Source organism: Muntiacus reevesi, chromosome 2 (assembly GCF_963930625.1).
Source record: "Muntiacus reevesi chromosome 2, mMunRee1.1, whole genome shotgun sequence".
Taxonomy (NCBI): Eukaryota; Metazoa; Chordata; class Mammalia; order Artiodactyla; family Cervidae; genus Muntiacus; species Muntiacus reevesi.
Window position 1 is genome coordinate 131,153,286 of NC_089250.1, and position 22,133 is coordinate 131,175,418.

A 22,133-nucleotide genomic window follows, 5' to 3' on the forward strand; every position below is an offset into this window, starting at 1 on the left:
AACTTCTCAGTACCTACTCAATATTATTTCCAATGCCACAGACTATACTCTTCTAGTAGTTCTCTTTCAAAAAAATAAAAACCTCTTAAAAAAAAAAATACACTAGCTATTTCCCACCAAAACTCAAAAGAGAAGGGGAAAAAGACATCTTAATGCCTTAAGCAAAGCATAAAAAAGGCAAAGGCCAGATGAATTCATGAAGTATGCAAAGAGGTGGCAAGAAGCTAATAAAAAATGTTTCATTCACAGTGGGCACCTTATTGTATTTCTTTGCCATTCCTTTTCATGAGGACTATTTCAAAGTAATAATCATTTAATTTTATGCTATTCAATGCTTCATGAACAAGAAGTCATTTAGTTCTTGTTTCTTTTTTTTCTTTCAGTAAGAGAGTGTAGATCTCCATACTAAATAATACTAAAACATCTAGAAGGCAGTCAGGCAGATTACAATTTTTCATGCTGTATTTTTCTTTTATGAAGAACAACAAAAAGTCTGAAGTTAGATTTTGAAGAAAATGACTAGCCCCTGATGAAGGCTACCACTACAAAGAAACAGTCAAGCAGAGTTCCTTTCAAAATATTCTAAAGCTGTTGGGATCTACAAGAAACATTGTTCATACAAATGGATAATGGAGTTGAATATTATATTTTTACAAAGCATTAAGTGAATGACTAGAAACTTTGAGCAATTCTTTCATTTTGCACTGTACCAAATGCTGTGGGAGAAAAAGAATTTTCCTCTAAAAATTCAAAACTGTAAAAGTTCTCAAAATAAAAGAGTGATTCACTGAACAGATCTCCCAACCAAAAAGTGACTCTTACTTTGCTGAGTGTCTCTGGACTTCCTTTTCTAACCTTTGGTATCCTCAGATAGTTACTAAATGTGTGTTATTGTTGTTCAGTTGCTAAGCTGTGTCCAACTTTTTGTGACCCCATGGACTGCAGCATGCCAAGCTCCTCTGTCCTCCACTATCTCCCAGAGTTTGCTCAAACTCATGTCCATTGAGTCATTGGTGCTATCTAACCGTTTCACCCTCTGCGGCCCCCTTCTCCTTTTGCTTTCAATCTATCCCAGCATCAGGGTCTTTTCTAACGAGTCCGTTCTTCGCATAAGATGGCCAAAGAATTGGAGCTTCAGCATCAGTTCTTCCAGTGAATATTCAGGGTTTATTTCCTTTAAGATTGACTAGTTTGATATTCCTGAAGCCCAAGAGAATCTCAAGAGTCTTCTCCAGCACCGCAACTTGAAAGAATCATTTCTTCAGGACTCAGTCTTCATGGTCCAACTCTCACATCCATACATGATGGGAAAATCATAGCTTTGACTACAGGGACTGCTGTTGGCAAAGTGATGTCTCTGCTTTTTAATACGCTGTCTAGGTTTTTCACAGTTTTCCTTCCAATGAGCAAGTGTCTTTTAATTCCATGACTGCAGTTACCATCCGCAGTGATTTTGGAGTCCAAGAAAAGAAAACCCGTCACTGCTTCCACTTTTTCCCCTTCTACTTGCCGCAGTTAGGAAGAACGAAGACCGTGATTCACACAGAGTTCCACAGTGCAGGCAGCGGACTCTAGGCTTTATTCCTCCGCATCTTTTCTTTTCTCTCCTTCCACTGGCATGAGTTGCCACTACGGGCTTAGCAAAGTAGTACTTGTCATTTTTAGATGTTTAATATTCCTCTGTCAAGGGTATGGTGACACCCTGTCAAAACCATGCAAGTCAAATATGAGGCCAGCTTTTCTCCCTCGTGGTAATATAAAATGTGTTTTTCAGTCCCCAATGATTTAGGCAGAGCACATCTTAAGAAGATGTAAGTGAGAGCTATGCTGGCTTATATAGCATGCTCGCCAGCCACCTGTAAACGCCAAAAAGAATGACCAATCCACCCTGCAGTCCATCAGTAGCAATAACTCCAGGGGGGCAAAATTTAAAATTCCCATTTTTCTTGCTTGTCATGACAACTCTTTTTTTCTTTCCTCCCAGTCCAGACTTAGAAGCACTGTCAACACCATAATTTATTGATAGAGTTGGACCATTAAGATGATCTACAGTATATTCGGAAAGAGATGTTTTTCCCTCACATTATCTCATTATTCCTTGGCCTAAATCTGGTGAAAGCTTGATAGCACTGTAATACAATTGTTTTAGAAAACAGCAAAACTACTGTACTTAACTAAAGTGTATTTGTCATCACTGACATGGAACACAATTAACCAAATTAAACTGACTGCTGATACTATAATTATTTCAAGTTCAAAGAAATACAATGCTACTCATAAATAGCAGATATGGTCTTAAAGTAAGAAAATATAACTGAGCATTAGAAGGTCCACAGCATTAAGAGATCTGTTTTTGAGACCTATTAACAATTTAAACTATTAACATATACTTTTGCAGGGCTTAAGTTACTTCACCTCTATATGGAACGCAATGAAATTGCACCTGTTATAAAGGATTTCTGGTGAAGTTCAATTAGCACTTATGATCTTTAGACAGCCAAAGGTAATTAACATTTTTTTAAAAATTGTAGATGCAGGTGGAAGTAGCATATATTGACACTAAATTGTCACTGATTCTTTTTCTATACAATTCCCCATCCTTTCACATCTTGGGTTATAAAAATTCTAAGACACAGATCCTTTCCCAGGGTCCTACCATCAATGCTGACCCTCTTTCTGCTGCTAACTGCTAAGCTACACAGGTGAACACATGCTTTAGTTTTTGTTTCATTTACTGTTGCTAATTCCTCTTGTCCCTCCCATTTAGGTCCAATAATCAAATGCATGACAAGAAACTGGATTCATAATGAAAGTGTTTACTTTCCTTATGATTACCTTCCCTATGTAATTAATGTCCCCAACCCTCTGCGCAGCCTTATGACATCTACTCTACTGTTACACTGTCAGCTGAATACATGTTCATGTTTTAGAAGGAGGGAGAAAGAAACAAGAAAGCTTCTCACTGACTCCAATTCGAAAGAGATTATTTTTTTTTTAACAAAAAAAGTATTAGTAATTAGTTGTTTTCATCACTTATATAAAGTACTATACTGATTGATCCTTACCTGAGAAGATAATGGTTCAATTACACATGTAAATAGGCTCCTATCAGAGAAAATTAGGGACATCTTAAAGACTTTGTATTTTGTTTTGTTTTTTAACAACATAAGGGGAAAGGGCTAGAGAGAGACCCAAAACTTGGCAATGGGAGCAGCAATGAGGTTGTGACCACAAGGCATAGGAATTCCCAGCGCTTTCGGGAGCTTTTCTGAGAGACACACCAAGATTCTCCTACTACAACTATCACATCAGTCCTCTCGTCTGCCAGCAGGGCCCAGCCCTGTTCACTACTCAGACCAGACTGTCTGGAAAGGGGGCTGAGAGCTTGATGTACTAGCTCTGCTTTCTCTGAAGCCTCCCTGGAAAGTACTCCTCAGCCTGAGCTCAGGCTGTTTGCCTTAAAAGGATAAAATATCTGTAGGAGAAAAAAAAAACTCTAGCTGGCTACAGAGACATCACATACCAGAAGAGGAGGCACTAGGAGCCCTGTGCGTCTCTCCCAAGGAGGGGCTAGTCATTGTTTCACCTTGAAGTACAGAACATTTCACAGAAGCATCTGGGATACCAGGAAACAATCTTATTGGCTCATGAGGCAGCTCCCCTCGGTGAGAGTGGAAAACAAACTTGGGCGGATGGCTGACCCTAAGGTGTCATATCTGAATCGTGGCCAGGACTCATGGCTGGCAAGAAAGAGGGAAGCATACTTACCCACGGAAGCGAGCTGCTGCCACTTTCTGTGGCCCAGAGCCGTGCAGGTCACCCCAGAGATCACGGTGAAAGTGACAAGTGTGGGTGCTATGGAAAGCGGGAAACTGGATCTGCCTGGCTCCACTGCAAGCAGGGGATTAGGGTTAGTAAAAAAGAAAAAAAAAAAAAAAAAAAAAAGAACCAAGAAAAGTGCACTCCCAGGGGATGGCAATTCCAGGAACCTGTAGGAGCTGACATGGAATGAGCCACGAAGGAGGTTCTCGATCCTGGCTGCATATTAGAGTCGCCCTGGGAGTGCAAACAATATATCTCCACCTCCGGCCCACCAAGGGGCAATTAAATCAGAATCCCTGGAGGTGGCACCCCAGGAAAAATTTTTTTTTTAATTCCCTAGGTGATTCTAACATGAAGCCTAGGGTTGAGAACCGATGAACTTGGTAAGGTAATGATTATTTCTTTGAGAGAATAAACAACAGGCATTAACTAAACAGTATACACTTACGATTTGGAAAAAACAAAATCAAAACCCTGTTGCTTTTCCAAGTCCTTAGTAGTTAAAGGTTTTAGCCAACAGACACATTCAACTCTTTAAGTGGAAAGTTTATCCTGTTGCTTTAATATTTCTCTCCCTCTCCCCTCTCACCCTCCCTCTCTCTCTCTCTCATACACACGCACAGACACACACACAGACACACACACCTGTTGTCCTCTCATCAGACTGTTTCCTACATCATGCTGGTCACTGGAACTATCTGAGAAATCTTTCAAAAACACTGATGGTTGGCTTCCACCTCCAGACATTCTGATTTTAATGGGTTTGGGTTTTTTTTTAAGCTCCTCAGATGATTCTAATGTATAGCAGTAAAGTTTGGGAACCAAACTTTGGTTGGTCCTGTCTTATTTTTTCCACTTTTCCCCGAACACTTCTGCTTCCTATTTAATTACTGGTGAGCAGATACTCCCCACAGAACAGCCTTTATGGTATCTATTAGGATCATGAAACTGCCTAATCCTCCCACCCCTTTGGGAAGCAGAAGAACCTAGAGGCTAATGAGAAGGGCTCTCAAGTTCAAATTCCAATTCAGCCTTTTACCAAGTGTGTGGCTTTGAGCAAGTTACTTAGCTTCTCTGAATTTCAGTGTCTTGTCCCTCACTGTCACAAAATGGGATAATCTGAAGTGTTTCTCACAAGGTTATTTGATTAAAAAAAGACAATCTATGTAAAGCTCCGAGAGCAGAGGTCTGACACAGAGTAAGGGCTCAATAAATGTCAGCCATTGCGATCATGATGGGCAGTACCATTCTGACCTATTTTTTTCAGAAACAGTGATGCACTGACTTACCCTCCACTTTCTTTTTCTGCATGATGGCCTGCACAAAGACCATCAAGCCCTCCCTGGTATTAGACTAAAGGATGTTTCAAAGGGACAATATGGGGTATTCAAAACAAGCACTGGTCTAAAGGGAAACATTTTAATGGTTTTTTAACCAAAATTCCAGTATGGTTTCAACTCCCAAAGGAGGGCAGCCATTGGTACATTCCAATTCGGGTGTCTTCATACACAAAGTTCCCTCTTACCTGTAAATTCTGTTCCCGTCTCATTGCCTATTCACTTGCCCACAAAGCCCACTAATCCTTTCCAACTTGGCAAACACGCCATAGCTTTCACAGTAGTCATCCTGTTTTGCCCCTTCCTGTCCTCCTGACACACATCTCTTCTTCCCACTCCCTCCTGCTTCTTTCCTATTAATAACTATGATTAAAAAGCCCATTCAGAAGCAAGACGCTTTGAGAGTATACTATTAGTCCCACCTTTTGCTCAACATCTGTTCTGTGTAGCTACAGATTCTGTGCTCTTGTTTATATTTACATGACAGTTTTGGAGGGAGAACATCCCTCTGCTCTTAGAAACAAGATATATTCGGAGTTCAAACAAGCTGTACATACCTAACTTACCAGAAAACACGTTTGAAGGAGGTGCCGAGGAATGCAGTCATTAGAGGAGACGGTGAGAAGGAAGGGGAGCTGGTGTCAGAAGGCTGGGTGTGCGGAAAGAAGAGAGGGACTGTCAGGGGAGGGGTGGCAAACAGCGCCAGCTCAACAGTTCAGATTGGGATTCAAAATGCCACAGATGTGATTGCATAATAAGCTGTTGCGCATACGGGTAAATGCTGCTTTCAGCATGCTCTTATTTATCATATTGTCTTGCGTTCTCAGAGCGTGGAACATTCAAGTCGGAGGGTCTGAGTGCTAGCATCGGGCCCAGTTCTCTGGGATAGGCAGCAGCACCTATGGCAAAAATGGGAGAAAGAGCAGCAGTCTGGTGTTCGAATCTGGTTGCTAGGATACTATGGAGACCCTCCATTGCTAGGCAGACAGGGAGAAAAAAAAAATGCGTCCATATGCCTTATAACCTGCAAACAGCAACAATAGAGACATCATCCTCCTTCTTCTATCCTTTACCATTAAGAATCCAAACCGAACTCTTTAGTGAAATAAAAGTAGTGGAAGCTTGGAAATGTGGCCCAGGAGAGCGAGGAACTTGGTCATTTATATTCTCAGGCAGTTTCTAGAGCTACTCTATTGAAGGGCTTGTCGGTATTTTCATGATAAGCCCCATTTTAGGGGCACAAACTGTGCTTCAAAATACCCTAATATGGTTTTAACAGCCTGGTCTTATTTTTATAAAGGATGCTACAACTTCAATTTTATTGCATAGACTATAATGTCAAATTAACAATCAAACTTAAATTGGATAGTCTATTAGAATAACGTTAAGTTGGAATTGAACTCCCCCATAAGAACTAGGAAGATGAATTTACAAAATCAACTTGCGGTTCAAGTGCCACCTAGGTTCTGTTTGCTGGGGTGTATGAAGAATCCACCATGCTAGTCTGTGGCATAAAACAAGATTATTTCCAGTGGGAACATTCAGAAGTGAGTGGAAAGAGGAACTTGTTTTCTTTAAGAGCAGAACTCAGCTTCTTTAAGAGTGTTAATCATCTGTTGCTTGGCTAAATTAAATATTATTACCTAGTCAGGATAGTTTTAGTTATTATCAGAACCATGCAGGTGGGAGATGCTGGACTGGAATGACATTCTGAGATTCAGAGCTTTACTAATGGGTAACAATTAGTCCTCGGTGTAAGTGTGCGTGCATGCACGTGCACACACACACACACCCCCCTCAATTATTCTAAAAACAAGCAGAAACGCCGTCTCTGCATTCCCACACAGTATTCTGGTACAGGCATTAGTTGCTGTGATTCCCCAGATGTACCCTCTGCTTTCCTTTGTTGTCTTGACTCTTTGCTGATGGCCCTCCCCACCCTAACCCCACCACTCTCACCCCTAAATCACGCCATCGATCAAATACTTTAAACACCTCGACTTCCACAAGAGTTTCTGATACCCTAAAATTAAATGGGCTCAATTTTGTTTTGCCAACTGTCTTAGGGATCTCCTATGTGAGTTGCCTTACTCTATTTCTAGAATATTCTCTTGTGCAGTATTGTTAAGCCCTGGTTAACTCCTTTGTGATAGGACTCACACATCTCACATCCGAATGCCTGACACTAACTTGCACATGGTCATCTGAATGTCTGACACTTACTTGCACGTTCCACAAAAGTGCTGAACTGACCTACTGGACGTATCTGAAATGTAATTGTTACCTCTGATGATACTTATTCTTTAATATTATGTCATCTATGATTACACTAAAATCCTAGAATTTTCCCAACTTCCTAACAGAGAGCCTTTAGGAAGATTCTATTTCTCTTGAAATGTACTATGTCAAGGCTTAAAAAATAATCAGATAAGATTGTGTTAAAATTAATGCCTCCCTAAAAATAGGAAGAATATATTTCTTCTTATCCTCAGCTCTCCAAAGTCCTTCACAGTCAAGCGTGTCATGTTACAAAACAAAACACATCATCATCCTTTGAAATTCGGTTACCTCTGGGCTAACAGCTTAACAAAAATACAGAGACACTAATAACTTCTGACAGGAACTCAACTCTTAGGACAGCAAAATGGAAAGGACTTGAGAATATTTACCATAGGTAAAGGGTTTAGAGATCAACATACCAGTGACTGAATGTTCTAACCTACCACAGAGTCAATTTTCAGGAATAAACTAGCATGAAATAAAATTACTTTAAAAATCCATGAGAACTACACTGTCTGCATAATCAACAGGCTATCTGGTAAAAAAAAAAAAAAATGAATATTTTATACAGTTTTCATCTTTAAGGATTTATTTACCTAATTCAATCCAAAACATACAGTCTGATAGTTTTACCTTCTCAAGTAGTTATTTAGGAGCAGTGGAGTATAGATTCCAAATTGCTAATCAGTTCTTTTGCCCATCACATTCACAACAGAAAAAGGGTTTTCGGGCTATTTCTACACATGTGTAAAAGAGTCAAACAAAAATACCAGCCCTCATAAGCACTCACAGGTGCAGCAGGAGTGCCTGGCTCTGAGCTGGAATCCCATACAGCCTTCCCTCCAATTCCTAGCATACAGGGAAAACTCCAAACCAGAACTATTAAGATGATTTAAGTTCATAAGTTAATTTACATGTTATACTATTTGTCGAATGATTACTTAAAAAAAAACACACAGAAGTTTTTTAAAGATTCTAATCCTTAGAAGGCAACCTCAGTAAGCAAAAAGTAAACATACATATATGTATACATCAGATAACTGAGTAGGACATTCTCTGGACAGTTACCTACATCCAGTAGAAAGAGAATAGAAAACTACATGAGCATGAATTTGCAATCAATTTTGGGCTATTTTGATGATTTCATTTTAACTCAAACTCTCAAAAATCTGCAAGTTTTAAAAAGATGACCAAATTTAGGCTGAACTAAAAATAAAATATAAAGATATAAACACTTGTTGCCAGTAAGTCAGTATAATCAAATTGTTTATAGTGAAATAAACAGAAATTCAAACAAGTCTCCTTCACTTTGGTTAAGTTTTCCTAATTCTTCGTGGAACTACCTTGTATGATCATTCAAATGACCTAAGTGTAATCATTTTGCATACAATATGCTTCTCCTCTTACCAAAGGTACACTCTACCACGCAAGCCAATTTTATTCTAGTTTTCTTTATGTAAGTGTGAAAAAAGAACAGATGTTTTTCCAAAATTATTTAAGTTTGGAAGACATTCATTCTATAGTTTTCTTCAATATAAATCCTTCAGAATCCCCAAACCCTTCATGGTGATACCTTAATAGCTGACTTCCTAAAAGTGCAAGTTATTAAATAAAGATCAGAATGCAAATGCACAGTGTGGTTCAACTGATAAAATGCTGATCATAACCGGATGTTGTGAATTATTTGCCAATTTCATTTTCCACCATTGACTTTAAAAAAAGAAAAAAAATCTAGTTGTTCTGTATGTCATGCACTAAGAGATTTCTAAAACTTTACCACATTATACAGCTCAGACTACACTGCCTAGATTCCTTTAGATCTTGTCCGATAAATTGTTTCATTGGAGTTATCAGCTGGCTTGATCATGCTTCAAATAAAACTGATTAAAATGGTCTTTTTAAGAAAGGAGAGTTTGCTCTGAGTTACTCCAAAGTCCTGCCGATACTAAAATGAGATCCTATGGTGTGCTGAAAGATGCAGAGAGCTGTCTTTGAGTTATTTTTTTCATTATGCAAAACTTGGCCCTGGAGAGATGGCCATGTACCTCGTTAGCTGAAACAGGCAAGCATGTCAGCACTGCAAATTAACTTACCGGAGAAATCTGAAGTGGATTCAGATCATTCAGGTTTCTAAAGTAGATCTAAATCCACTCAACTATTAGGGCAACCTGGTGAGGTTAGAATCTCAGAAATGTGTATCTTTATTGTCTTTTCTCCCCACACAGAGAATACCAATTCCTCCTTAAGCTAAATCTGCATGAGGAAACAGCAAATGTTCTATGGCAACCAACAAGGAGAGGAACAAGTCTAAGTTTTCAAAACTATAATTAGTATATACTCACAATCTGCTCCCCCCCCCCATCCAATAAATACAAATGGGAACAGTCCAATACTCTTTCTCCTTATATTAAATCTTTGTGTTTATTAAGTGAAAGGCTCCCAGGGACCTTGTATTATTATGTAACACGTGTCATCCAGCCAGTGTTATGTAGTTTCGAATAGAGTAACAAATCCCTTGATTTATCAATTCTGTCATTAGCAACTTAAAATACCATTCATCTGGGTGCTTATTCTGTGTTAACTTCGTGTTCCTGCCACTTTACTATCCATAAGAACATCCAAGTTGAGTGATGTGTAACAAGTTCCATTCAACTTTCCCACCCAGGTTGTGAAACCCACTGACAAGAGAACTACACAGTTGTTTAAAATGCTAGAACAATACCAGAGTGGTTGCATCAGAAGCCAGGAGTGAGGCAAATAATGTGTCCACGATGTCAATAAAGGTAAGTGGACTTCTCTTCATCTGACCCCGGAAACATGTAACCTTCTGGGGGAGACAGAGGCACCCCATTAGCAACCCCATATTAAGTCCTTAAGGAATATAAGCAATATTCTCCCTCAAATATTATGAAAAAAATATTTTTAAAAAATCAACAGACTAGGTTTCCATTTGTGGATTGTAAATGTCATCCAATTCTGGAAATCAAAAACTCGTTCCTTTTATATGTGTATCTGCTTATTTTTGACACTTTAATGATGCCAGAACATCAGGCTTGAAGGGTACCAGTGAGAATCGCCAGCATGTAGAGAAATCCGGGAGAGCCACAAAAGCATAGAAAGTAAGGGTGATAGCAGACGCATTTCAAGTCTGATGAGCCTGCAGTTAGGATTTTCCGGTTGGGCAGGTTTGCCAGGGCATTTAGGAGATGAGGCTTTCAATTCTCTCACTCATACATACACAACCTGACACACACCTGGGGCGCATTCAAACTCTACGTACAGTAGATGGCCTATATGAACGTATATATGTATTAAAAAAAAATAGCTTGACATCTAACAAAGACAGGAAGGCAACGTAGGTGCAGTGAGTCTGGTCTGAGAAACGTGCACGGCCCCTCAAGAAGTGCGGGTTAAAATGAAACATTTCTGAGGGTGAGGATCAACAAGGCAAGCGGGAGGGGCGGGAGCCGACAGACAATACATAGACCCGCAGCTCCCCACCGACCGGGTGCCACGCGGACCCGGAGCGTAACCCCTGCTTACTGTGGACTCTTGGGGTAGAAGGGCAGGGTCACATGGCTGAGATCCTGGATGTCAAAGGCGGTGGGCTCAGCGGAGATCGCCTGCCGCTTGGTTCGCGGCTCGCCTTGCAAGGTGCTCGCGCTCTGCTTCTGCGCCTGCTGGGTGGCCGGCCGGATCACCGAACGGTACTTGTCCAGCTCGTTCTGCAGCTTCTGGATCAGTTCGTCCTTCTGATCCAACTCCAGCTCCAGCTCGTCGATGAGAGCATCCCGCTGCCTCAGCTCCTCGATCTTCTCCTGGAGCGCGTACTGTAAATCCCGCAGGGTGCCCATGCTCCTCCGGGCTGCCGGGGGCTCCTTCCTGCCGCTGCTCCGCGTCTTGGGGCTTCCTCCCCTCTCCGATCAACTTTCCCCAAAGTCGCTGCTGCCTCCCGAGTGCAAAAGCTTCCTACTTGAGACCAAAGCCAGCCTTGGCTTCTGAGCATGCCCAGTCTGCCGGCTCCAGCCACCGAGAGTTTCAGGGCAGATTCCACTTCTCCCGGCTGACTGTGAGGCTGAGAGCGGGGATAAGCCAAACGGCAGGTCGGGCCGGACTTCCACCTGAACCGTGGCGGGCGCCGGGGAGGAGAGACGCGAGCGCGGTGGCCGGGCCACGGGAGAAGGGGCTCGTACGGTGCGGGTGCGGTGGGGGGCTCCGAGACTGCGGCGGGTCTGCCCGGGTCACTCGGCCGGGCGCCGAAGGAAGCCGGCGGAGAGTGTGGGGAGCCTGATAAACCTCTGGGCGCGCCAGGGGATGCGCGGGCGGAGCGAGGCGGGAACACTACTTCGGGGGCGGGGAGGCGGGCGGGAGAGGACCGGAGGGACCCCGAGCAAACTGGGGAGGCGTCTGCCGCCCCGGAGCCTACCGGGCTGGAGGATGTGCGGACTACAATCCCGGCGACGAGCGAGGGCAGAGCGGGCTCTGCATCGTAAGCGCTCTGAGTTCTGGAGGGGTCTGGGCTGGCAGCCTCGCGGAGAAAGGATCCCCAGCCTGTGGCTGAGCTCTCGCGTCTGCCTCGCCGCCTTCCTCACGGGGAGCGCCTCACACAGGTGGTAACGCTTGAAAACAAACTTGCCTCTCCGGAGAGGAGAGCGAATCGGTGCAGGGGAGGGGTTTCCACTCACACCAGGGTGCTTTTGGGGGAGAGGGGGAGCTTCTGATCCCACCCCCACCCGCGCCAGCGTTTCCAGCTGCTTCGAATGACTCCCCTTTCCGCTGCTTCTAAACTCGGATTCATGAACTCTTCTTAGGGCAGAGGCCAGAACGGGATGGGACTGAGCCCTAGAAGGCTGCTCAGCTTCCCCACTGTCCGTCCCACTTAACCAGTGTCTGCGGAATAGTTCGTGGAAGGGCCTTCCTCCTTCCACTTGCTGAATTTGCAGCGGGGAGTCGGGGGTGGGAGGCGGGCAGGTCAAAATCACTGCGGTATTCCAAAAAGTTCACTCTGAAATTGAACCATGCCTTTAAAATGACTTTTCTTAGTAACCAAACTGTTAGGGCGCTAGCCTTCCCCTTGAACGGCAAGACACAAACTTTAAAGAAGAGAGAAAATCTTAAAGAAAAGGGGGGACCCTAGACGGGCCGGAGTAAACTGTACACTGCACTGCCCCACCTCCACCGCCCCCATCCCTGCCTGCTCCGTATTTCCTAAAATGATGACAATTTAGATAGCATCCTTTTTGTCCAAGGGCAATTCTTCTATCATGTTTAGAATCTTCCATAACACTTAAATTCCTCATATTTACCTAAATCTTCACCGAGTCATTTAAATTTTTAGCATCTTTATTAGCAGTCCTTTAATTACTATTCTTGAGAACTCAATGTTACAATCCTCGATGTTCTATTTGGCCATTCCTTAAAACTAAATAAAACAAAGTAGACAGAAGATAGATTAAGATTCTGAGTTGCAATCCAGAACTATTCACTGGAATCTACAGTAGCCAAGGACATGTATCAGTCTCAAAAAAAAGTGCTCACTTTTGCTTTTGAATACACAACCTGTTCTAAGAAGAGCAAAAAGGAAAATGGGGAGGCGAATGAGGAAAAAAGGAGGAAAGAAAAGAACAGAACCAGCTAGCTAGTGTCACCTTAATAAGCTTTTTGATGTAAAGTGTATTTAATTTTGTCTGTAATTAAGGTATAAATGAAAAAGGATACACAATCCTAAACATTCTACCCAGATTATGATTTAATTCTCTCACTAGACATGATATGACACAATTGTTCTGCTTTCCAATGTGGATGTTTTCAGAAGTGCATTTATTTCAGAATGCATTGTACAAGGTGAATGATTCCCCCAAACAAACATGGGTAACTTACAAATACTGAGAGCAGTAAATAATAGTTCTGAATTATTGTTGTTTTAATGAAAACTAAACCAAGCAGAAGTGCTCTGGCTTTGTATAACTTGACTCTTTTCTAAAAGAGCTTCCAAGACATTTTCCTTCTTCCAGGCAAAAGGCCAAATTCTTATCTTATTTAACCTATGGGAATTCTTTAATTCCATGGGAAAATGTCGAAAACTTAATGAGACTCCTTTCCTATAGATCTATTATAGGGGTCCAGGAGCCCAAGAGTTTATGTCTAAAAATATATCAGGGGCATTGTATAGGGGACATCATTAGACAACTGCTAACCAAGATTATGCTGTAAGGTTCATTTGAGGCTTAAATGGGGTCACTTAATGTCTTTGAGTAGCACAAAGTAAGAAGATTCTTCTTCATTTGTAGAAAGCTTGTCTACACATAAAAAGGATAAAAGAAACTAAAGCATTTTCCCCAAAAATAAAAAATTGCATTTAAACCAAGAAAAAAAATTTTTTTTAACAAAAATGAAATTTCTTCCACTGTTATGTAAATATTTTTCACTAAACTACCATAATCTATGTACCACTAGAGGATGTTACATTTTCATTTTAAATGGAATTCTTGTGATACAAAATATATTCCTTGATGAATCCCATAGTGAGAATCAGAAATCTGTTGTAATAAATGCAAAGAAAGTAAACAGCTGAGAAGATATGGCTATTACAATTTGACTTACACTTTAAAAGATGTTCAAGTTGTAAGAATATATTTGGCCACATTACTGTATATAATGAAAAAAATAAAATTATCCTTAAATACTTTATATATGAAAAATCCTGAATTCTAGGCTTTTCTATTTTTAAAGTCAAAATAAATATTTTAAGTATTTCAGTGATGTCCTTGACTGTTTGTTTAAATCTTGAGGGACCTTGGGTTTCTATCTCTACCTTTTGAGTGATTCTAATATTTTCTTAAACATCTTTTGCATTGCATTTGGTAAATGCTGGAAATAAATTTTACATACAAAATCTAGGTATTATAGTTTCATTTCAACAGACAGATATATTTACTATATGTCTTATAATAAACTTAATTGGCTAAGTTATCATATCACAGATCAGACACAAGTCTACTTTCTGCTATTAGAAAGTGGCTACTGCAAATTTGGAGTGGAATGAAACTGCATATATTCAGCTTTCCCACTGCCTAGTTGGGATGAGGTCTTGATGTTAGATGCTAAAGCATAGAACAATGCCATTTTGAAGGAACTTAATTCATATACTGGAATTCCAGAGTAACTTTTCAGCAGTCTCTCTTTGTTATAGCTCTAACAGGAGCAAAATTCCAGTAGCCAGATCCACCTGTGGTATATTAATGCTCTTCAATTCTGCATCCAACCCTCATGATTGAGAATAACTAATACCACACCTTACTTAATGGGATCTCAGAATCACTTAATGAGACCTTCAGTAATTCAGCTTTATCGTAATATTGGCCATTAAAAAAATAGTCTTTTGAATGTATTATTCTACACTAAAAACATAGTTAGCCTCAAAATAACTGTGATAATTTGGTCATCCAGCTGCCCATTCCACTGGTGCTATGGACATGGAGGCCTGGCATGCTTCAGTCCATGAGGGTCGCAAAGAGTCGGACACAACTGAGCAACTAAACTGAACCAAACACTTCCTGCAAGAGTCCGAAAATCAAAATTTCCTTCTGTCATTTCATGTACATGTCTTGAAGAGCAAAAAACAAAACCAGAAACAAACCAAAAACATAGCTAAGCTTTATAGGTCATGTAAGCAGCCCCTTACAGAAGAATCTAGATATAAAGGTAACTAATAGTGGTAAACACACTAGTTTGCTCTAAAATGTCCATCTTAATCGTGACCACAATAAAAATAACTAACTTCCTGGAACACTTAATGTATGACAAGCACTGTTCATGTAAGCTTACGAGTTGGACATCATTTCCTTTTATATTTGAGAAAAGGGAAGCAGAGAATCACTCACCTTGTGTTGCTGTTCAGTCTCCAAGCTGTGTCCGAGTCTGCTACCCCATGAACTGTAGCACACCAGGCTCCTCTTTCCTCCATTATCGCCTGGAGCTTGCTCAAATTCATGTCCACAGACTCAGTGATGCTATCTAACCATCTCATCACTCACCTAATATCAAATCCAGACCATTTGGTGCAGAGCTCATTCCCCTACCACTGCCCCTCACTGTGTTCTGCAGGACTTCCAAGGGTTGATAATGCCTTCTTCTGGATCCAGAGTGATGAGATATTAATTAACATTAACTGGCCTGACTTTGGAGTTAGGGACGTGGGAAGGGGAGAAATTTGGAAAATTGTAAAACAGTAGGAAAAATATTTTTTTAAAGTTCCTTTTCCCCAAACTGTCTTTACTTCAGCCTCATTTCATCTTTGGTTTATGGTCACCAACTTGTAGCCATTTACCTGGGATTGCCCTTGTTTTAATATTAAAATTGGTTGGGACTGTCCTACTTTTTACACTAAAGTCCTAGTTACACCTTGGTCCTGGGCAAACCAGGAAGGCTGATCATCCTCTATAATTCAGGAATGCAAAGCCTCTCTATTTTACAAATATTTTCATATTTTGTATTCAAAGTTACTGATAGAAAAGTAAAACCAAGGAAGATCTGTAATAATAATTCCTATTGTTTTAAGCACATTACAAACCCACTTACACATTTGTTTCTGTGAATATGCTTTAGGAAAGCAGTCATCCAATTTCAATGCATACTAATACACCACATGAATTGTCTTTGGACTGTAAAGGGGAGAGGAGTCAGACAATAGAATTTTAATTACTTTGATAAGTCAGACAAGGATTCAAGGCTCTCTCTTTGCTTTGCTCTTATAAAAATCTAGAATTTAGACAGATTGGATTCTTAGAAACTAAGCACAACAATTCAAGTTCCTGCTATTTGATTAACTCTTACAGGATTATATGATTATGGTTATTGTGTTTGGTGACTAGACTTGGTCATTGGGAATACATATTTAAGTGAACATAAATAAAAATTCTAATGGTAGGGCTGCTCTGAAGTCACACTATCACAAATGATAAGTTGTGCATGGAAAAGGGGAAAAAAACATAAAACATTAATGATGAAAAACTTACTGCAGAGATATGGAAAGTCATAGTGCCTTGTACCATACTTGCTAATGTGCTTAGAGTTTAATACCGAATTAGTGTCATACTTAATATTAGTTGAAATGAATTCTTATATTCCACTGCATAAGATGATGCTAAGTTATTATTGGACCTCAGCCTAAACTAATGTGCATGGAAAGTCATGTACTATTTACCAAGAAGAATATTTCTTTGTACTCTTTACTCAGCTGATCATCTCCAAAGACCAGAAGAAATAAACGTTTTTTAAGAAGAAAACTATTCTGTTTTCTGTGGTGTTCTTCATAAATGGAAGTTTTTAATGTGTAAAATGGAATTTAAAATGCTTTATTCACAAAATATTTTACTAAATTTAAGCCCAGTGAATATACACATGAGTAGGCAACATCCCTGTATCTCATTAATAAATTACAGTTTATCAGTTCCATTTCAGTAGTGATTTTTCTGGCAGATTAAATGTACATCATTTCCTAACTCAATGATCATCAGCATTTCCCACAAAGTATTCAAAAATATTTGCAAAGGTAATTTTGTATTTAAAACATTATTTAACAGCATGTGGCTTACAGGAGAACAGCTCTGAGTCAATGACTTTTTATTGTTCCTTTTATTTTAAATAGCATTTAACCACTGATATAACTTGGCCATTTCCCTCCCACTTGTTCTGTAATCCAAATTTAAAGTAAAAGCAAGACAAACAAACAAATTAAAAAAAAAAACACTTTTCTAGAGAACCTCTTAAAATTAGTATGGTGGGCAAGTACTGAAGATGTAAGAAAGATAATAGAGTACAAGTTTCAGTGAATTGACTTTCTATCAGTAAATAACTTGAATGAACTACGCCAGAGAAAGACGGCAAAATACAACTGAGAATGTCAGAGATTTGGAGGAGAGGGGAAGCTATAGGCAAAAAGATATAGTTGAGAAATGTACAGAAATCTTCACTCTTGTGAACTTAATGGAAAAGTAAATATAACCTAACTTCAAATTAAAGAAACCCTTGATATTTGATTTTTACATAATTATCATGAAATGGAAGTCCAGAAATCCATCTCTAATGATACACAAATGAAATAGCTGGCTGGTAAAAACATAGATGTCATTCTAGGGTCAACATATGGTACACAATAGTTATAAAAGCATTACCCTTGAAACAAGGATAGAGCCCTAGGCTGGGGTTCATGAGATGCAAACACTATGCTAAGAATTTGTAACCAACTGTTAAAATATTAGTCACTTTCCCCAATGTATATGTCTAGATGCTTTTCAATTGTGGTGCTGGAGAAGACTCTTGAGGCTCCCTTGGACTGCAAGGAGATCAAACCAATCAATCCTAAAGGAAATCAACCCTGAATATTCACTGGAAGGACAGATGCTGAAGCTGAAGCTCCAATACCTTGGCCACCTGATACTAAGAGCTGACTCATTGAAAAAGACTCTGATGCTGGGAAAGATTGAAGGCAGAAGGAAAGGAGAGCAGCAAAGGATAAGATGGTTAGATAGCATCACCAATTCAATGGACATCAATTTGAGCAAACTCCGGGAGACAGTAAAGGACAGGGAAGCCTGGCATGCTGCAGTCTATGGGGTTCAGTTCAGTTCAGTTCAGTTCAGTTCAGTTCAGTCACTCAGTTGTGTCCGACTCTTTGCAACCCCATAGATTACAGCATGCCAGGCCTCCCTATCCATCACCAATTCCTGTAGCTTACTCAAACACATGTTCATTGAGTCAGTGATGCCATCCAACCATCTCATCCTCTGTCATCCCCTTCTCCTCCTGCCTTCAATCTTTCCCAGCATGAGGGTCTTTTCAAATGAGTCAGCTCTTTGCATCAGGTGGCCAAAGTATTAGAGTTTCAGCTTCAACATCAGTCCTTTCAATGAATATTCAGGATTGATTTCTTTTAGGATGGACTGGTTGGATCTCCTTGCAGGTCAAGGGACTCTCAAGAGTCTTCTCCAACACTGCAGTTCAAAAGCATCAATTCTTCAGTGCTCAGCTTTTTTTATAGTACAGCTCTCACATCCATACATGATTACTGGAAAAACCATAGCCTTGATGAGATGGACCTTTGTTGACAAAGTAATGTCTCTGCTTTTAATATGTTGTCTGGGTTGGTTATAACTTTTCTTCCAAGGAGCAAGCATCTTTTAATTTCATGGCTGTAGTCAACATCTGCAGTGATTTTGAAGCCCAAAAATATAAAGCCTGACACTGATTCCATTGTTTTCCCATCTATTTGCCATGAAGTGATGGGACCAGATGCCATGATCTTAGTTTTCTGAATGTCGAGCTTTAAGCCAACTTTTTCACTCTCCTCTTTCATTTTCATCAAGAGGCTCTTTAGTTCTTCTTCACTTTGTGCCATAAGGGTGGTGTCATCTGCATATCTGAGGTTATTGATATTTCTCCCAGCAATCTTGACCCCAGTTTGTGCTGCATCCAGTCCAGTATTTCTCATGATGTCCTCTGCATATAAATTAAATAAGCAGGGTGACACTATACAGCCTCGATGTACTCCTTTTCCTATTTGGAACCAGTCTTATGGTCCATGTCCAGTTCTAACTGTTGCTTCCTGAACTGCATAAAGATTTCTCAAGAGGCAGGTCAGGTGGTCTGGTATTCCCATCTATTTCAGAATTTTCCACAGTTTATTGTGATCCACACAGTCAATGGTTTTGGCATAGTCAATAAAGCAGAAATAGATGTTTTTTCTGGAACTCTCTCGCTCTTTCGATGATCCAGTAGTTGTTGGCAATTTGATCTCTGGTTTCTCTGCCTTTTCTAAAACCAGCTTGAACAACTGGAAGTTCACAGTTCAGCTATTGTTGAAGCCTGGCTTGGAGAATTTTGAGCATTACTTTACTAGCGTGTGAGATGAGTGCAATTGTGCGGTAGTTTGAGCATTCTTTGGCATTGCCTTTCTTTGGGATTGGAATGAAAACTGACCTTTTCAGTCCTGTGGCCACTGCTGAGTTTTCCAAATTTGCACAGAGTCAAACATGACTTATCAACTGAAAAACAAGACTATTTCTAGAAAACATTCAATAATTTCTAACTTGTTCAGGCTAGATTTTTTTAAATTCACTTTTCAAAGCACACATATTTAACCTGGTAGGTAAGAATACTTTAAATATTAGTTGCTCAGAGTTAAACAGACAAATGTGCAGACACCTATACATAGTAAATAAGTTTGCCACAACAGCACTATGTTAAGTATCATATGGTTTTAATGCCCCACATAAATAAATATAAAATAGGAACCTCTACACTTTGGTTGGTATTAGGCAGAAAAATCAGAGTCTGTCTCGAGTTACTGCAATATGTAAGAATGTTTTTACTCAAAGATCAAATTTAAGGAGTTATCATGAAAAATTCATCTAAGCTTTCCATAGAAGAGAGTCAAAATTCTAATCGTCTATCTTCCTTAGAAAAGTATCTATATTAAGTACCAATTTTAAGTGGAAAATGACATGGTAATCTTCAAAACACTTATTTATGGAACATTAAAAGTAATTACTGCTGTTAACGAACATAGAGAACTTGAAGAAAATTGCTTGTTTCCACCTTGCAGAGCCCACTGGTCCAACACTCTATCAGGACCAACAAACAGTTCTGAGCAATCAGAGAACTCTAAGTTGCCTATCATAAGAGCATTTCCACACATGGCCCGTTATGTAACTTAGTTACTTTATGCCCCTCTCATGGGCACTCCCAAAATACAAAAAACTAAAGGACTGATGACAGTATCTACCATGGTTTGACACCCCACCCCTCTTCACCTTCTAAAAGAAGCAAAAGTCTTATTCTTTATGAATGATAGCTATCTCAGAATTTTGAGTGAAAATATACCAGAGAGACTATGTATTTCAACATCCTAATTTCAAATTTCAGGAAATTTAAAGGGCAAGAAAGTTAAATGAGGCAGAGTTTAAAACCCAAATCTCCTAATTCTCAGCATGCTGTTCTGAAAGTTATATTATGCATTCTCTTGACATTTTATTTATACTGTACATAGAAGCCTGATTCAGTTCACATGAAAATCCTCTTATCTCTTAGTAATTAATAATTGTTAAAGTCAATTAAGAACACTTTAATATGCTGCAGAGAACAAAATATATTAAAATGCCTTTAAATGTCTAATTACTTCTAGTGTGCCTCTCGGTATATTCAAACCATATAGAGCTTTTGTTGCTACTTGGGCATCTATATTACTTGAAGGACTGTGTGTGTGTGTGTGTGTGTGTGTGTGTGTGTGTGTTCACATGCCTCACAAGTATGAAAATTAAACCACATCACTACACTCTTCCTAATCAATTCTCACTTATGTCAAAGTAAAGTCACATCAGGTGGATGTATTTTTTTGCACCCACCTTACTTGACAAAGATCTACACGTGGAAATACAGTAAACCATCTCTCTTTTTCTCTTTCCAGATACACAGCTCAAGTGTCTTCATATTACCAGGCTTAAAAAAGTACTTAAAATATGAAACACATCATCACCATGAAAGAGAAAATTTGTCTCCAACTCATAGAAATTAAAAGGTAACACCAAGGACTTCCCTGGTGGTCCAGAGGCTAAGAATCCGACTGCCAATGCAGGGGACACAAGCTTGATCCCTGGTTCAAGAAGAACCTACATGCTAAAGGGCAGCTAAGGCCATGGGCCACAGCTATTGTGCCTTGAACCCTAGAGCCCGCACATCCCAAGTACTGAGGCCCAGTGCTACAACTATTGAAGCCCGCAAACCCTAGAGCCTGTGCTCCACAAGAGAGGACACCACAATGGAAAGCCCACTCCCTACCTCACTACAAGGAAGAGTAGCCCCTGCTAGCTGCAACTAGAGAAAGCCCGCACACAGCGAGGAAGACCCAGCACACCCAAAAATAAAATAAATTAATGAAATAAATTATTTTTTAAAAAATTAAAAGATAATACCTAAACTATGAACTCTCAGAATTCAAATAGTGACACTTGCTTTGAGTCCCTCAAATCACATAATTGATCTGAGACTGTTTGACAATTTTAATGTCATTTAATGACATTTTGACCATTTAACTTCAGAATAGGCCCAAATGTGATTTTATTCATTCAATATGTTCTACTGGGAGTACCCTGGGCTTCCCCGGTGGCACTAGGGGTAGAGAACCTGCTAGCCAATGCAGGGGACATACGAGACATGGGTTTGATCCCTGGGTCAGGAAGATCCCCTGGAGGAGCGCATGGCAACCCGCTCCAGTATTCTTGCCTGGAGAGTCCCATGGACAGAGGAGCCTGGCAGGCTACAGTCCATAGGGTTGCAAAGAGTCAGACACAACTGAAGCGACTTGGTACACACCCACACACTGGAGTACTATACCAAAATTTTGCAAAGATAAAAAAGACAGTAAAGATGTTATTTTAAAATGCATTGAAATACACAGCATGTAAAATTTGCATTACACTTCTTTTTTCAAAAAATGATTTTGTACTTTAACATTCTAAGTATTTTTGTTTTAATCACCGATACATCTATAAAGCAAAGTATTAACACATTACATAATTTTCATATTCTGGAATCAGGGAATAGTCAATTGTGAGAAATTGGAATAACTGATGAAGAAAAGACAAATAACCAAGAAAAATAATATAGTAACAGCTGGTACAAAGGCTAAACTCAGAG

At 39.9% G+C, this 22,133-nt stretch overlaps 1 protein-coding gene across 2 annotated transcripts in view; it reads right to left on the reverse strand.

Annotated features, from left to right (window-relative positions):
• Positions 1–22,133, reverse strand: part of PRKG1 (protein kinase cGMP-dependent 1) — a 1,324,229-nt gene that overhangs the window by 1,225,363 nt on the left and 76,733 nt on the right. Inside the window, exon 1 of one of the 2 annotated variants that reach the window (XM_065922835.1) lies at positions 10,983–11,677. The exons of the other annotated variant lie outside the window; for it this stretch is intronic. Coding sequence (XP_065778907.1) covers positions 10,983–11,293 — 311 coding nt within the window. The 5' untranslated portion in view covers positions 11,294–11,677. Of the gene's footprint in view, positions 1–10,982; positions 11,678–22,133 lie in introns of those variants that run through there. 2 annotated transcript variants of the gene reach the window in all.